We start from the raw sequence: 17,247 nt of genomic DNA, 5'->3' as shown, positions 1-17,247 counted from the left end.
CTCATTTATCCTCCTGCTTCCCTGTGTTATTCCATATTTATCCTCCTGCTTCCCCGTGTTATTCCTCATTTATCCTCCTGCTTCCCTGTGTTATTCCATATTTATCCTCCTGCTTCCCCGTGTTATTCCTCATTTATCCTCCTCCTTCCCTGTGTTATTCCTTATTTATCCTCCCCGTGTTTTCCCTGGGTGTCTCTATTGGTGTTTCCCACACCTTTTTATAGGTGATTTCCTCCTACGTGACAGAGAATGGGGACTGTCCCACCTCTGGAATTGCACTCCCTGGCACAGGGCTATCCCTATTCCGGGATCAGTGCCCCAGACCCGGGATTTGTGCCCTTTTTCCCCGCTCGAACCTCCCGAGTCCCGCGGGGTGACCGTGCTTTTCCCGTGCTCTCTTCCCTCCTCGCCGCTCCTCGCTCAGTGGCGGATCATCGTGGGGGCCACCAAGTGCATTCCCAAGTCGGAGCTTCCCGAGGAGCCGGAGGAGAGCTCTGTGCCAAGCCAGCGGCTGTGGGCTCACCCCAGCGACCTGACCATCGCTCTGTCAGCCAGCACGCCCCTCTACCCGCCCGGCCGCATCATCCACGTCGTGCACAACCACCCTGCCGAGCAGTGCTGGTGAGTCCCACATTCCCTGGCAATTCCCTGGCAATTCCCTGGCAATTCCCACACACCCCTCTACCCGCCCGGCCGCATCATCCACGTCAGGCACAACCACCCTGCCGAGCAGTGCTGGTGAGTCCTGCCATTCCTGGCAGGAAAACGCCCGGAGGTGAGAATTAAGGGTTGGGTTTTCTTTTCCCTGCTGTCTAGAACGGTTTAGGTTGGAATGGGAGCATAAAGGTCCGTGGGGGGGATGCCTCCCACTGCTCCAGGGTGCTCTGAGCCGGCCTGGAGCACCCCCAGGGATGGGGGAGCCGCAGCTTCCCCGGGAAATCCATTCCAGGGCCTCAGCGCCCTCACGGGGAAGAGTTTCTTCCCAGCATCCCGTGTAAACCAGCACATGGAATGGTTTGGGATGGAAGGGACTTAAGGATCATCCAGTCCACGGCAGGGACACCTTCCGCTGCTCCAGGTTGCTCCAAGCTGGCCTGGAGCACCTCCAGGGATGGGGCAGCTGCAGCTTCCCTGGGAAATCCATTCCAGGGCCTCACCGCCCTCACGGGGAAGGATTTCTTCCCAGTGTCCCACCTAAAGCCACCTTCTGGCAGTGGGAAGCCATTCCCCCTTGTCCTGCCCCTCCGGGCCCTTCTCCAGATTCCCTCTCCAGCTCTCTGGGAGCCCCTTCAGGCACTGGGATGTCATTCCCTATTGGATAATGGAGATTGTGGAGCAGCACGTGCTTCAACATCTCCTCCCTCTGTTTTTCCTGCTGTTGCTTTTTCTCCCTCTCCAACCAAAACATTTCCCTGCTCTTTCATCCCGTTTTCCCCTTTGTTTGGATCCCTTTTCCAGCTGCTGCGAGCAGGAGGATCCCACTTATTTTGCCATCTGGGGGGACAACAAGGCCTTCAACGAGGTGATCATCTCCCCGGCCATGCTCCACGAACACCTTCCCTACGTGGTCATGGAAGGGCTCAACAAGGTAAGGGGATTGGGATCCCGAACATCCACTTGGGATAGTCACTCCTTGCCCTGGAATGCTGCAGGTTTAAATGCATGAGGCCGTTTGTTTTGGGGAAGAGGAGGGAAAAGTGCTGATGCTTGAGGTCAGTCGGGCACGGGATGTTGGAGCTGGATGTGGTGAGGTCTGGGAATGGAATTCCCAGGGTTCCCAGTCCTGTTTCCAGACTTCACGTCGGAATAACGGGAGGTTGGGGAGTGGTTGGTTCATTCCAGGAGGTGCCCATTGGATGAGTCCGGGTGACATCCGGGGATATGTCAGGACTAATCCATCTGATCCTTCATCTCCAGACCTTTCCTCGTGCTTCCAGGTGGCTTTGGGAAGAAACAGGCAAATCCAGCTCCCAGTAAATCCCTGCTGTTCCTCTCCTTGCCTTGGACAGGTCTTGGAAAACTACAACAAGGGGAAAACCGCTTTGCTTTCCGCAGCCAAGGTGATGGTGAGTCCGACGGAGGTGGATCTCACTCCGGAGCTGATATTCCAGAGCCAGCCCTTGCCCAGCGGCCCTTCCATCCAGGTGGGAACCGGAGCCATCCCAGCGGACAGGAGGAACAGCAGCACCAAGTAAGGATGGATTTGGGCAGGAATGTTGGCTCTAGGTGTGGATCCTCTCCCTCTTGGAGCGCTGTGATCCGTGTTTGTGGATAGATCCAAGGGATGCCTTTGTGGGACCTGTGTCAGGGGGAAAAGATCCTTTGTGTCCCTCAGGAATCTGAGTGGAGCAAGGTCAGGAGAACATACAAGGTGTGGAAGAAACCTCCTTCGCTCCTTATCCAGAAAAATCTGGTTTTCCCAAGGTGAAACTTCCAGCCAAATGAGGTGATTTTCCATAGCTTAGCACAACATATACATTTAAAGCTGCTTCATGCTGGGATTTATGGAATATCACAAACAGGATCACGTTGGGAACATGGATGTAGGTGAGGGGAAAGCAGCTGGTGTCCTGCTTGGGAAGGATAAGAGCAGGAAATCCAGCAGAAAACAGGGAAGAGGCGTATTCCAAGTGCTGAAGGTGTTCCCATATCTGGACTGATGGGGAAAATGAAGGGAGGCTGTTTGCATCCAGAGGTGGCTGTGAGTGGAACCAGGAGATGGAACTGTGTGGGTGGGAAGGGATAACTCCTTGGCAAGGGAAGCACTTCCATGGGGTTTTCAGGGAGAGCTATGGGGTGAGGGATTTCTGGATAAGTGTGAGGTCACAGGATGGAGATTTAAATTCAGAGGGAAGATGAGGCAGCAGATAACGTGGAAAAATGGGAATATTCTTGTCAGAGAGAGTGAATGGTCAGAGGCAGTGAAGGAGAGCTTGGAAGCAGAACACAGCTGGGATGGAAGAGGGATTGTCCCAGGTTTTTGAGGGCTACAGTAGGACTGAGAAGATGGTGTTTAATTCCAGGTTAGAACCATCTTAATGTGTCAGATTTCCTCTTTTGGGATTCTTGGAATCTCTTCCTAGATCACTGTTACTCCACTGAAGCTGCAGAGGGATCAGATATTGCCTTACCTCATGAAGCATTCCCTGTATATCCCTCATGAAGCATTCCCTGTATATCCCTCATGAAGCATTCCCTGTATATCCCAGCCCTTTGGCAGGGGCAGGAGTCCTCTCCTAAACTCAGGCTCCCTTCCCAAATACTTGCATAATTCCATGTCCTTAAGGCTGTTGATCCCAGGCCTGGTGCAGGAGCTCCTTCCCTGTGTTTTTCTGGAAGAGCCTGCCTGATCCCTAAAATCTTGGTGTAGGTGGAGTTTTCCTACCTGTCTTAAAGGCTGGTCATGGAAAATGCTCTGACAGCCTCGTGGAATTTGTGGTGGGATCACCAGCACAGAGAAGGAGGGGAAAACCTGAGCCTGGAGTGGTCCCAGAGTGGGAAAAGAAGGAGAAAGTGGGTTAAGTGTAGGTTGGTCCTTCAGTCTCTCTCCCCTAAATCTTCTTTAATGCAGAGGTTTTGGATGCTTTGGAAGTGCTGCAGGTTTCTCTGGGAGCAGAGCCATGATCCCAAGTGACAGTGGTGCTGGAGAAGGAAGACATTGGGAGAATCGTGGAATGGTTTGGGATGGAAGAGACCTTAAACACCGTCTCGTTCCAATCCCCTGCCATGGGCAGGGACACCTTCCACCAGCCCAGGTTGCTCCAACCTGGAACACCTCCAGGGATGGGGATTCCACAGCCTCTCTGGGCAGGAGAGAGGGATTTATTTAACCAGGAAAGCAGGGAGAAGGACAAGAACCGGAGTTTGCTGAGGGGAGAGTCAGTGTGATATTTTCCATTGGGAGAACGGAGCAATGGGGGATTTGCAGGAGTCCTGGATGGGTTTGGTTGGAGGAATCGTGCGAGGAACTCTGTGCCCGACACTCAGATCCTCTGGCTGCCTCCTCACGTTGTCTTTTCCCGCTGCAGGAGCAAATCCCACTCGGAGATCAGCCTGGAGGGGTTCTACGAGACGAAGCCGCTTTCCCCGGTGCAGAAGGACCCGGTGGAACTGCTGCTCCTGGACACCAAGGAGCGCCTTTCCGTGGAGCTGCAGGACCGCCGGGCCCCTCTGGCCACCATGGAGAGCCTCTCGGACAACGAGTCCATCTACAGCTTCGACTCGCGGCGCTCCTCCGGCTTCCGGAGCATCCGGGGCTCGCCCAGCCTGCACGCGGTCATGGAGAAGGACGAGACGCACTGCTTTTACATCGACCCCGTCATCCCCGAGGAGAACCCTTCCCTCAGCTCCCGCACCGAGCTGCTGGCCGCAGACAGCCTCTCCAAGCATTCCCAGGAGACGCAGCCCCCGGAGAACGTCCTCAACAGCGGGGACACCACCCCCCGGCGCCGCTGCAGCGCGGAGGGCGCCGGGAGCGAGGGCGAGCGCGGCCCCTCGTCCCCCCGGGAGGAGCCGGCGCTGCACAACGGCCGCCTGGCCGATGTGCCCAGCCCCCAGGTGCTGGAGTTCGCCGAGTTCATCGACAGCCTCTTCAACCTGGACAGCAAGAGCAGCTCCTTCCAGGACATCTACTGCATGATGGTGTCGGACAGCTCCAGCGACTTCGCCGAGCTCCCCAAGTCCGTGAGCGAGCAGGAGATCCTGCTGCGGGCGCAGTACGAGCCCAACCTGGTCCCAAAGCCGCCCCGGCTGTTCGCGGGATCGACGGATCCCTCGTCGGGCATCTCCGTGTCGCCCTCCTTCCCCCTCAGCTCGTCCGGGGAGCTCATGGACATCACTCCCACGGGCGTGAGCAGCCAGGAATGCCTGGCCACGGACAAAATCCGGACTTCCACCCCCTCCGGACACGTAACCAGCCCCGCCAAGCAGGACGACCTCATGATTTCGGCCCTTTAGTGCTTGGGAACAGGGGTGGAATGATCCCGGTGGGATAATCCGTGGAGGAGAGGAGCGGTCGGGATCGGAGGAGATGGCCGGGAACATCCCTTCCGGGGTGGCACAGCGGTGGCTGGAGGATGGATTGTGCTGGAATGCCGTGCATGGAGCTTGGGAGAAGCTTCGCCCCGCGGGGCCTGAGAGGGTCTGAGGCACTAAAGTTCCCTACCTCAGCCTGGCTCTCATTCCAGAGGCAGATTCCTTGCCCGGGGGCTCCTGCCGAGTTTGGGAGCGAGACACCCTGCTCTGGGAGTCCTCCGGGGTGGATTCCCTGAAACTCGAGGCTGGAGAGGTGGAAGCAGGAGGGGGGCTGGGATGGATCCCCCCTCCGGAGCAGAGCCGCTGCTTTGGGAGATGAGCGGGTTGAGACTCTGGGCCCTGTTGCACTACCACGGATCCGGCCCGAGCTCCAATCCGGCCACTTCCATGGGGATTGCTTTTGTAGGACACTCCTGTTTTAAAGCCATCGGGGCCGTATCCCCCCAAATCCAGCCTCCCATTCCCGGCCAGGCGCAGCGGGAACGGGGCTGGCACCGCGTTTCCTCTCCCCCGAGTATTCCTGAGGGAAGGACGCTGTTCCCAAGAGCCAGATCACTCTGCCGCATCCGAGCTCTCCTGGATCTCACCACCGTCACTCCTGGATTCTCTGGACCCCTCTGAGCTGGCGACATTCCCGCGGGACTGCCGGGATTCTCGTCTCGGAGCCGCGTGGAGGGATCGGCTGGAAAATTGAGCCGGCGTTGTTTTCCGTGGAATCCGGGAGCCTTTCCTGGGTTGGATCTCTCTGGGTCCTCACACCACCCATGTGCAGCACCCATGGATCAGTGGCAGCCTGTCGTTGGGAATTCAGGGAAAAGATGGATTTTTTTTTTTTTTTTTTTTTCCCAAGGTTTGAAACCTTGTGTGTGTTTACAGAGCTGCTGTTGGGAAGGTATTTATGAAGGAAACAGGGAGGTTTTCCCAAAGGAAAAGCCTGGCCACCCGCTCCTCCCCGTGCCTTTTCTGCTGGGGTCTGAGGGAAGAGAGGGTGGGCAGGCAGAATTCCAAGTTCCCTGCTGTCCAGGTGGCTGGGATCTGGGGGGAGCTGCCTGCATCCCTCTCCCCCCTCTCTCTCTGCTCCCCTGCACCAGCCCCCGGAGTGAAGCTGGAGGAAGTTGGGTTTAAATCTGCCTGAGCCTCCCTGGGGTCCGGAGGAACCTGCTCAGCCCTCCAGGCAGGTTTTCCAATGATGGGAGCAGCAGGAAAACTACCTATTTAGGGAATGAAACCCTTCTGTGACCTGGAAAAGGCCCTTCGTTGGCAAAGCAAAGCTCAGCACTTCCCGAGGGAATCTCCCTGGAGTTCTCTCCTCCTTCCCTGGAAAAGAAAGTCCCACTTTAACTTCCTCAGAATCCTGTCCCCCTCCTTAGCTGGGATCTTTCCACTGTGGGAGGATGCTGTGCTTCCCAGGAGCTGGCAAATCCCTGGGCTCCCCTTGGGATGGGCCTTCCTTTGGGAATAACTGGTATCCAGCAGGAGCACTTTATAACCCATGTGCACTGATGGAAGCGACTCCAGGTGCACGGAATTTCACTGGAATCTCTGTCCGAGTGCTGGTATCCCCCTCACCTGATCCCGGGATACACATTCCCTGCTCCTTCCCCATTCCAGAGCCTTCTGAAGTGCTTTCGGTGGGAAGTTAAAACATTTATCCCTGTGGTTTAAGGTTCCAAAGGTGACCTTTCCCTGCGTGGAGCTGGAGCAGAGGAAGCCCCTCTGGATTCAGAGGAATGCGAGGAAGGAAAAATCCTTTGGTTCCAAGCCATGGGAAGTTCCTTTTGTTTTTGTAGGTCCTGTAAAAAGGAGCAGGGTCGGGAGCTCAGCACAGCCCAGCCCCTGCCCTCAGGAAGCACCACTGAGGTGATTTTTCAGGAAAACGCACAAAAACCCGGGAAGTTTGGAGGGGAAGAGGGGAGCTGAGGGGCAGGAGGGGCAGGGCTAGCAGGCTAGCTCACTTCCCAGCCCGGGAATGGGAATAAGGAGCTCATTCCTGCCCTTAATCCCGGCAGGAATTAACCCTTAGCACTAAGGCAGAGCTTTGGATCTGCAAAGCACTTTAAAACCTTGAGGAAAGGATCATCTCCATCCCTGGGAGCCGCAGGGACACCTGGGATTAGGCAGGATTCCCGGGGAGGAGGTGCCTTTAGGTGAGGAAAGTGGGAATATCTCCCTCCTGAACCATTCCAGTCAGGATCTGCTGGCGTTGAATGGCTCAAATGTTGCACTAGAAAGTCACTTCCCACCTGTGTCCCGGAAAACTCCATCCTTGGCTGACTGGTCCCTTCTCTGGGCCATTGGAACTGTATCCCATGGGAAGGGGGTTCCCTGGCCCTGACTGGAAGCAGCCTGGAATGCTGCATTAAAAACCTGGCAATCCCTCGTTCCTGGGAGCTGGGCCTGGCGTGGATCAAGGAGTGAAGGTGGAAAGGAATCCCCTGAAGGTTCAGATTGTGCCAAACCGTGGACAGTTCCTGGGCTTTGGTGTTCCCTCTTGGCACACAGATCTGATCCCAGTGTTCCCAAAGGAAATCCGTGTTCTTGAGATTATTTTGACTTTAAATCTCTTTTTGTCCCGATCCCCATCCCTGTGTCTTGATCCCCATCATTCCAAGTCTCAATTCCCATCACTCCTTTGCTCTAAGGGCATTTGGAAAGGCTGATCTCCTGTTCCTTCCTGGAAAAGCACCTCTGGAATGCTGGAATAAATGCTAAACCCCCAGCTGCCTCCTGCATCCACACTGTCCACCCTTCCTGCTTGCTCTGCCCACTTTTTCTTTGGAAATGTGAAGCATCTCCAGATTTTTCTTGGCTTCTGCTTCCTCCCCTTAAGCTCTGTGCCTTCCAGTCTTCCTGGATTCCCGTGATATTCCGACAGGATGGTCCACCCTGCACCGAGGCAGCGCTGGAAGTGCCTGACATCCCAAATCCCAGGCACCCAGTTCCGTGTCACATCCTCCAAATCCAGCACTGGATGGCCTTTAAAAGCCCTTTCCAGTGCAAAGGATTCCGGGAGTTTCTTGGGAGAGGAGTGGAACATCTGCATCCATAATAATTGATTTAATTGTGGCTTTACCTGCAGCAGCACCAGGAATTTTGGGAAGGATGTGCTGAGGGATTTACAAGCCCTCCTCCAATATTTATCATTGTTCCCTCTCCTTCTCCATTTGGAATATTGAATTCCTCCTAAAACTTCCACTTCCCTCTTTTCTTTGCTCCCTGTTCCTCTCACCTCATCCCTCCTCTTATCCCACACCCTCGATAGCTCCACTTGAACAGGGAAAACTGTTCCCTGCAATCTCAGGATGATCCAAAGCAGTTAAATGGAATTCCTGGAATTTCGAAGAGCTTTTTTCCCCAGGGAAAACTGGATTTTTTAGGAGATGTTCTGCTCTCTCCAGAGGACTGGGATGGCAAAGCTGCTGGTGAGTCTGGATGTATAAATCCAATGATTCCCATTTCCATTCTTTGGGATATTGTTGCTTCAATTCCCAGAGTAGTTGATGGTCCCCAGAAGGATTTAGGTGGGAAATCTTTGTCCAGGGGCACAGAAGGAGGGAAGACTCCAGGAGCAGGATCTAATATCCTAATATTCCTAATATTCCTCAGGCACTTGGATGTTTTCCCAGCTTTTTTTTTCCCTCTGTTCCTGCAGGCAGGTGATAATGTTTCCATGGAATCCCCCAGACTGGATTTCCAAACTGGGACATAGGAATAATCAGGATTATCCCTGGAAATGGGAATTAAGTGGGAATAGTCACTGCTGTGTTTAGATTTGTATCCATAGGGTTGGATTTCCATGTTTGCCTTGGGAATTGCTGGGCTGGAGCTCTGCTGGCTGCTGGGTTTATCCCTGTCCAATCTGGGATATCATTCCCTTGGCAGTGGAACATTCCAGCTTTGCAGGATGGTAGCGGGAACATTTCATTCCCATGTTTTTTTTAGGGATAGGGGTTGTAACTGCATCCTTTGGGGATCACGCAAACGTTCCCAGGGAGGTTGTGGACTCCCCATCCCTGGCATTGTTCCAGACCAGCTTGGACAGGACTTGGAGCAACCTGGAATAGCGGGAGATGTCCCTGCCCCTGGAGCTGGGTGGGCTTGAAATCCCTTCCCACCCCAGTCCTTCCGGGGCTCTGGAATTCCAGCGTTCCTGCTGTCTCTTTAGGCAGGAAAGGGAGGGTTGGAATTCCAACGGCTGCTCTGATGACAGATTCCTTTGGAGGAAGGAACTGGGAAGCTCTGGCTGGATCGGGCTCCTTGCACATTCCCGGAGCCCGTGCGGGGCTGATTTTAGGGAAGAGCCGCTGGATTTCGGGACGAGCACGTTCCTTGTGCCAAAGCTCCCCCTCACGGTGCTCCTGCGATGCTCCAAGTGTCCTGCGGGAGGCAAACACTGCCCGTCCTCGGGAAGGAGGAGAGGCAGGAATGTTGCAGCTGGAAGCTGGGATTCCATGTGGGAATTCTTGTTCTCCAGCAGGACCCGTAGTTATGGGGTTATGGATGGGAAGTGGGATGGATTAGGAGCCACTGATGTCCTCCCTACTCTTCCTGCTCCCAAGGAGCTGCTTAAGGGCTGGAAATTCCAAATATCCGAGGATTAGAGCAATTCCTTGCTTTGTCACAGGGACCTGCAATCCTGAAAATCAGCAGCTGTCCCCATTCCCGTTGTTTCCTTCCTTGTTCACTGAGTCCATACTTCTTGTGCCTTTGTTTTCCATGGCTCCAGGTCCCAGCCTCCTGCCTGGGACCGGATTTTTGGGATCAGACATCTCCTGCTTCCTTTCCCACTTCTCTGGGTCCATGGAATTGTGGCCGCAGAGCTGCCTTTGCTTCTGAACCCTCCTGTTCTCCCTCAGCCGGGGATTCCCACTTCTTCCTGCTTTTCCCTGCTGCCTCAGGTCGTATCCAAGTGCCAAAAGCAAATCCTGACCTGCGGCAGGAGGTTCCCTCATCCCTGGCTCTGGAACAGCCACCTTCCAAGGGAAGCTGCCTGGGAATTTTCCCTACTTTCCTTGCTGTGTCCTGACATTCCCACCTTCCCAGACACCCGTGGGATGAGGGGAATCTCTGCCTGGCTCCACCTTGATCCCTGCAAACCCTTAAACACGGAGCAGTCCAGGAACAAGCCCCGATGCTGGTTTTTGTTGGGATTCCGCTTCCCTGCTCAAATCCTGGGATTTGTGCAGTTCCCATGGCTCAGACTTGGAGGTCCTGGAGCAGCGGGAGGAGGTGGCACAGCCCTGCCCTGATGTCCTGCTTTTGGGAAGTTCAGGGATCGTGTCAGGGTGTTTTTCCTGGGACACAGCCAGACTTTTGGCTCTGAACTCCCTTCCCGGGATGTTCCCGGTGCTCAGTGGGATGAGTGCCCTCCCCTGCAGCTCCAGTTTCCCACTTTTCCTTCCCCCAGTCAGCTGAATGATGTCCAGGGAATACTCCCGAGCTCCTGTCCTGGTGATGAACAGAATTCCTAATGGCACAGGGTTTTTTGGGATGGGCTGTGCCTCCCTTCCCGTGTCCAGGGGGCAGCAGGAATGTTGTGCCCTGCTCCGCCTCTGGAAAAGCCCTTTTTCCTGCTGTGCCCTGTGTCCCATCCCGAGCTGGGGCAGCTCAGAGCAGGAAAACCACGGATCCATTAACTCCTCGCCCCAAATTGCCTCGGGAGAGCTGAAGCCTCTGGAATTTTTGGGAGAACTCTGAGCTGCTCCGAGCGTTCCCCACGGGGCTCGGAGCGCTTGGATATGGGGAGGGGAGGGGGGGCCAGCCCAGCTTCCTGCATCCCTCTGCTCGTCCCGGGAATGCTGCCTTCCACATCCCTGCTCCGAGCTGCCCCAGCATGAAGATTCCAAGGAAACTCAAGCACTTCCTCACGTGCCATTCCTTCTCCACGGGACTGTTTTTGTAGCGCTGGATGGAAGCTCCGAACTAATCCCGCTGTAAAGAGCAGGCTCCGGAATTATAACCTTATTCCATAGAGATGGATGTATATAAATTTTCTGTATATTCTCTGGCACTGTGTATAAAATGGATGTTGGAAGCACGGCTGGAGTCTGTGGCTCTTCCCAAAGGATGTCCTGGATACGGATGGTTGGGATTTGCCGGAGGTTTCCTGCCCTGAGAGGGTTGGGAGTGGGAAGGCCATGAGGAATTTGGGGTGTGTGTCTTGGGAATGCTCCAGGGAAGCACTGAGGGTTGGTTAGTACTTTTCCAGCTCTGCCTGGTCTGGATCTCGGCCTTTAGGAATCATCCTACTGGAGGGGTGGTGGAAGCCACATCCCTGGAAGTGTTCAAATCCAGGTGGGAGCAGCCTGGCCTAGTGGGAGGTGTCGGGGTTGGAACTGGATCTTTGAAGTCCCTTCCCCCCCCCGATCATTCCAGGATTTTATGATCCATGTCCCGTGAGATCAGTTCTAGGAATATCCCTTCAGTGGAGAAGGAAATGAAGGAAACTGAGGGAAGGGAATTAAGGGAAGAGCCGTGGGTGATTCCAGGTTAAATCCAACTTTCCACGCAAAAAGAAGGATTTTAGTGCAAACCAGGTCGCTGACAAGGAATCCTCTGGGATTGGATGGGAATGGCAGGGGGAGGAGGATGAGTCTCTCAGTCAAGATTAGATCCCAGATAGTCCATATATTCAGTATTCCAGCCAGAATAATGTGGGAATCTACCCTTTGGATAAACATGGAGGTGCCAGGGTCCTTCTGCAAGGAAGGTGAGTCCAAACTGGGATTTTCCCAGCAAGGGGCATGGATTTGGGGTTGGAAAGCAGGATCTCCCTGCCTGGGGCTGTTCCCAGTTCTTCAATGCCATGGAATTCTTATTCTGGAAGTGGGAAAAGCTTTTTTTTTTATGGATTGCAGGGTCAGAGAATAAGGAGAGGAGACGAGCCAGGAGAAATGCAGGGAAAAGGAATGCCTGGAAGCACCTAATCCCATGAGTGGGGCCTGGAAGGGTTTTTCTGGCTGCTCCCGAGGGGACTGGCAGGGAGTCCCTGATAGTCAGAGGCAGCTCAACTCCTGAATTGCCATAAAAATGCCTCTCAAAAGTGCTGGAATGTTGGTGCCTGATGTTTTAGGGGTGGATTTGTGGGATTTTCCTCCCTGCCCGGAGTCGTGTCGGTCTCCTAAAAGGATCTTGACCCTCCTGGGGAAGGGAAAACATCCAGCTCTGGCTGCTGTCCTTGGATAAACATGGAATAATCCATGTTCAGGAGGGGCTGCTTTAATTCGGGAGAACAGATGGATGTGGACACGGCAGGAATGGTGGAAGCTGCTGTAAAACCTCTGAAAAGCCATAATTAGGGATGGAGTTGGATTTTCCAAGGAGATTTTCCGGCTGCTGGATGTGCCGGTGACTTTAGGAAAAAATGCCAGCTTGTGGAGGAAAGTGGTTTTCAACCCATTGGAAAAAAACTTTGGGAATGACACAAAGACCCCCAAATTTTCCAAGAATTTTTAAGCCAGGCTGATGAATTCCCAGGGAAAGAAGGAGGGAAAATAATGGGAATATGTCATTGATGAAAGCTGTGATCTGATTGTTAATTATTTAAATGGAAACCAGCATTGCAGAAATTAATTCCCTCAGGATTTTTCCAAGGATTCAGTTGGAAAAGAGGAAAAGGAAACGGAAAGATCCTTAAAAAGATCAGCCTGGAATGTGATGAATTCCTGTTTTTCAGCAGGGATAATGTTCTGGAGGGTTGAGTTATGCTTCTTTGCCAAGTGATTTTTCTTGGAAATAGTTTTAAGGGATCTTAAACCAAGGAATATCCTGCAGGATTCCTGGCTGGGAGGTGCTTGGATGCAGGAGAACTTCATGTGCTTTATTTCCCATTGACCAGAGAAAATCGGGATGGTAATTCCAGTTATGGGGGGGGATATTCCCTGGCCTGAGGGTGGATTAGCACAGGGAGATCAGGAGCCGAGGAAAACCTTGGAAAACTGGTGGGAGAGAAGAAAAAGTGGGAGAGAGGTTGAGTGTGGTGGGAGCTGCTGAAGGGCCACCGTGGCAGAGCTGGATCCCAATCTGTGTGTACTGCTCTGGAATCACGGATCTGGGAATGGAATCCATCATTTAGCTTAGAAAAGCCCCTGCAAATGAAATCCAGATATAATTCCCGGGTTCTTCCAGCAGCATTTGAGTTTTCCTGCTTTTTCAGCACGTGGCTTTCCCTGCCTTTCCAGCAATCCCTGCTCGTCCTTCCCGTCACGGAGCTTCCTTGGAAAGCAGATCCAGCTTTTGTGGGCGTGTTTGTCCTGCCAGAGGTATCCGAGGAGTTGGGATATCCTTGTTGGGATCTGCAGGAGCAGGTGGGTGACTCTGCCCAGCATTCCAGGGCTGGTTGGAGCCCTCACACTTCCAACTGCACTGGTGTTCCAGGATGGGAGCGTCTCCCAGGATATTCCCTCCTCCCCGAGGATGCTCCTTGATCCCTTTATGAATCTGTGGAAGTGCGGTGTCTGCCTTGGGAATGAACCCTTTGGAGCGAGTGCAGAGCCAGGGAGGGATTTCTCGGTGCCAGGAGGAGAGAACTCCAGGGTGGGAGCTCCCCTGGGAGTGGGCAGGGAATCCTGGGCTGCATTCCCTGTCCCGGCGCTCCCAGGGAATCTCCGTGGCCAATCCAGGCTTTGTGCTGCTGGTTTGGATCACAGCTGGGAGCCGGGCTGGGAGAGCTGGGAATGTCCAACCTGGAGAAGGGAAGGTTCCAAGGAGACCTGAGGGCCCATTCCAGGGCCTGAAGGGGCTCCAGGAGAGCTGGAGAGGGACTGGACAAGGGATGGAGGGACAGGACACAGGGAATGGCTTCCCACTGCCACAGGGGGGGGTGGAGCTGGGATATTGGGAATACATTTTTCCCTGTGAGGGCAGCGAGGCCCTGGAATGGGTTTCCCAGGGAAGCTGTGGCTGCCCCATCCCTGGAAGTGTCCAAGGCCAGGTTGGATGGGTTGGAGCAACCTGGGATAGTGGAAGGTGTTGGGATTGGAACTGGATGAGCTCTGTGGTCCCTTCCCACCTGAACCATTCCAGGATTCTGGGATAACCCTGGGAACACGAGTGCTGAAGTAACTTAGAGCCTTTTGGGAATCAGTGACTTTGGCAGGATTTGGGGCTGTTTGGGGGCAATTTGGGACTGGATTTGGGACAATTTGGGGCTGGAATTTGGCACTCTGGGACTGGACTGGGACAGTTTGGGGCTGGATTTTGATTTGGGGCCGATTTTGCTGATTTGGGGCTGGATTTGGGAGGTTGTGTCTGGATTTGGGGGAATTTGGGACAGGATTTTGGGGATCCTTGTTTTGGAGCCCCATGGGCTGTGTGATCCTTATTTCCCCCATGTCAAATGGACCTAAATTCCCATTTCTTCTGCTCCCAAGTTCCCGCTTTCCCTCCATGGGTCTGTTTTAAGGAGCAAACCAACCAAAGACACGAATTCCAGACTTTTTTATGGCTTTAATAAATCCAACAAATGGATACACAAACTCTGAGTAAACCAGGAGTACGAGATCCCAGGTGTTCCAGCATCTTGGAATCCCAGGGGTGATGGGAAGGGCCGAGGGGAGGGAAGGGAAGATCCCTGAATTGCTCTTTTGTTGGAAACTGGACTTTGAAATTTAGCGCCGGAGGGAGAAGCGGCCGCACCTTCCATGAGTAATATTCCAAGGAATATCCCTCCACCCCCTTCCTGGCTCATGTTCCCAACCAGCCACGTGGGATAGGGAGAGCAGGGTTTGCTGGGAGCACGATCCAGAGGGGAGAGATGTGGGAAACAGGGAATGTGGGAGAACAGCAAACCAAGGACTGGGTTCGGACCCCCTGGATCAAAGTGATCCCTTGAATTTTTCAGGATTCAAGCTCTCCAGGATCCCTTGGGATCACACAAGTGCATCCCTGAAGTGCTGGATTCCTTGCAGGAAGGGAGCTGGACCATCCGTTTTTTTGGGATGCTGCATTCCTTGGTGCCATCAGTTTTCCCAGTGGGTCTTTTCCCATTAATCAGGTCCGGGAAGGGAGAGAGCAGCATTCCTTGGGCAGGATGAGAGGCAGGAGGAAAACTTGGGTGAGAAGAACTTGGATCATCCACACCTGGATTGGGACACCTGAGAAGGAGGAAAGATGGGAAGGAGCAAAGATCCCGAGGGAGGGAGTTAGATCCAAGTGCTTTGGGATCAGGATCTGCAGGCTGCCTGATTGGATTGGGATAAACAGCCACTGTGCCTTCCCAGGGAAAAGTGGGAATGAGATTTAATCCCTGATGGATCCTACCCCTGTGGTAATGCCACTGGCATCATGTGGAGCCTGGCTGCTGGATACTGTGGGATACAAACACCTGGATTTCCCAAAGCTGATTCCCAAGTTATTTCCGAACTCATTCCTTGTCCTTGTGAGAACTCTGTGACCTGGATAATAGGGATGAGGGACATGGATTTGGGGTTGGAAAGCAGGATCTCCCTGCCTGGGGCTTGTTCCCGGCTGGACAATGCCAAGGATGAGCTTTAAGGTCCCTCCCAAGGCAAACCATTCCGGGATTGTGTCATCTTCAGTCCTGGAATGTGATCCTACCAATCGTGTGGTGATTCTGGGAATCATGGAGTGGATCCATCCATGTTCCATCATGGAATGTGGTGGTGTGGAGTCTGGGATGCTGTGATTCTAAACCATGGAACAAGGTTCTCTGCATTCCAGGGTTCCAAATCATAGAATCATGGAATATGGTTCAATGGATTCCGGGATTCTAAATCATGGAATGTGGTTCTCTGGATCCCAGGATTCTAAACAATAGAGTCAGGGAATATGTTTCTGTGGATTCCAGGATGCTAAACCATAGAATCCTGGAATTCTGGTTCTACGGATTCTGGGATTCTAAACCATAAAATCATGGGATACGATTCCATGGATTCCAGGATTCTAAACCATAGAATCATGGAATGTAGTCCTATGGATTCCAGGTTTCTAAAGGATAGAATCATGGGATGTGATTCTGGGATTCTAAACCGTAGAATCCTGGAATATGATTTTATGGATTCTAGGATTCTAAATGGTGGAATCTGATTCCATGGATTCTTGGATTCTGAACCACAGGCTCCTGGAATTCCCTGATCTGGACAAGACCCCCAAGACCCGCCATCAATCCTGACTTTAGTCCTGGTTTAGTCTTTATTTCCTTAATCCGGGGTGGATAGTCGGGGCGCTGCTGGGCTTTGGGCTGGGCCGGCGCTCGAATTCCCGGGAAAAACGCACATTTCCTTGATTTCCCCTCCTTCCCACATGGTTTGTGGCCGAAGCAGGGGCTGGGAGCGGGAAGGAGAGCCCTGAGAACAACAACTGTCTGACGGGGGGGAGAAAAAAGGGCCCTTGAGCTCATCCCGTCCACCCCGAAAGAAAGGCCCCATTAGTGCGGCCAATCCCGGATCCCCCTCCTTTCCCGGGAGAAGAATCGGCGGGAGCGCAGCTGCGGGAGCCCCGGCAATGGATTTCTATCCCGAGGATCTGCCCTCCTCCGGCGGGACCCAGGGCCACACAAAACCCCTTTGTGCCCCCCAGAGAAAGGGCCCACAGTGCGGGCACGCGGAGCGGCTCCGGGGGCGGCCTGGGATGGGGTGGGATGGGGTGGGATGGGATTCCCGGTGGGCACCGGGCTGGGCTCTGCAGGGGTTCGGGGTGGGAAAGGGGGTTTGGGGTGGGGGGCATGGCCAGGGGGACACAGGGGGCTGAGGCTGGTTTGGGGGATCCGGGCTTGGCTTTGGGGCCTGGATTTGGGGGATTTTAGGGCTGATTTGGGGCAATTTGGGGCTGGTTTGGGGCTTTGGAATTGGATGATTTGGGACTGACTTGGGGGATTTAGGGTGGGATTTGGGGCCTGGATTTGGGGGATTTTAGGGCTGGATTTGGGGCTGGTTTGGGGGATTTAAGGGCTGGTTTTGGGCCTGGATTTGGGGGATTTTAGGGCTGGTTTGGAGCAATTTGGGGCTGGTTTGGGGATTTGGAGTTGGATGAGTCAGGGCTGATTTGGGGGATTTAAGGGCTGGATTTGGGGCTGGTTTTGGGTATTTTAGGGCTGGATTTGGGGCTGGTTTGGGGGGTTGGATTTGGGTGATTCGGAGCTGGTTTGGGAGATTTGGGCTTGGCTTTGCGGCCTGGACTTGGGGGGTTTTAGGGCTGGTTTGGGGCAATTTGGGGCTGGTTTGGGGGATTTTAGGGCTGGATTTGGGGCTGGTT

At 53.9% G+C, this 17,247-nt stretch overlaps 1 protein-coding gene across 1 annotated transcript in view; it reads left to right on the top strand.

Moving 5' to 3' along the window:
- Positions 1 to 11,073, top strand: part of DAGLA (diacylglycerol lipase alpha) — a 57,463-nt gene extending 46,390 nt beyond the window's left edge. Inside the window, exons 17-20 of the mRNA XM_027669239.1 lie at positions 425 to 621; positions 1,459 to 1,588; positions 2,010 to 2,191; positions 4,029 to 11,073. Of these exons, the coding sequence (XP_027525040.1) occupies positions 425 to 621; positions 1,459 to 1,588; positions 2,010 to 2,191; positions 4,029 to 4,956 (1,437 nt within the window). The 3' untranslated portion in view covers positions 4,957 to 11,073. The remainder of the gene's footprint in view (positions 1 to 424; positions 622 to 1,458; positions 1,589 to 2,009; positions 2,192 to 4,028) is intronic.
- The last annotated feature ends 6,174 nt before the right edge of the window (positions 11,074 to 17,247 follow it).

The sequence above is a fragment of the Corapipo altera genome, unplaced genomic scaffold, assembly GCF_003945725.1.
Source record: "Corapipo altera isolate COAL_440 unplaced genomic scaffold, ASM394572v1 218, whole genome shotgun sequence".
In the NCBI taxonomy this organism is placed as follows: domain Eukaryota; kingdom Metazoa; phylum Chordata; class Aves; order Passeriformes; family Pipridae; genus Corapipo; species Corapipo altera.
This window is presented reverse-complemented; position numbering and strand designations above follow the sequence as displayed.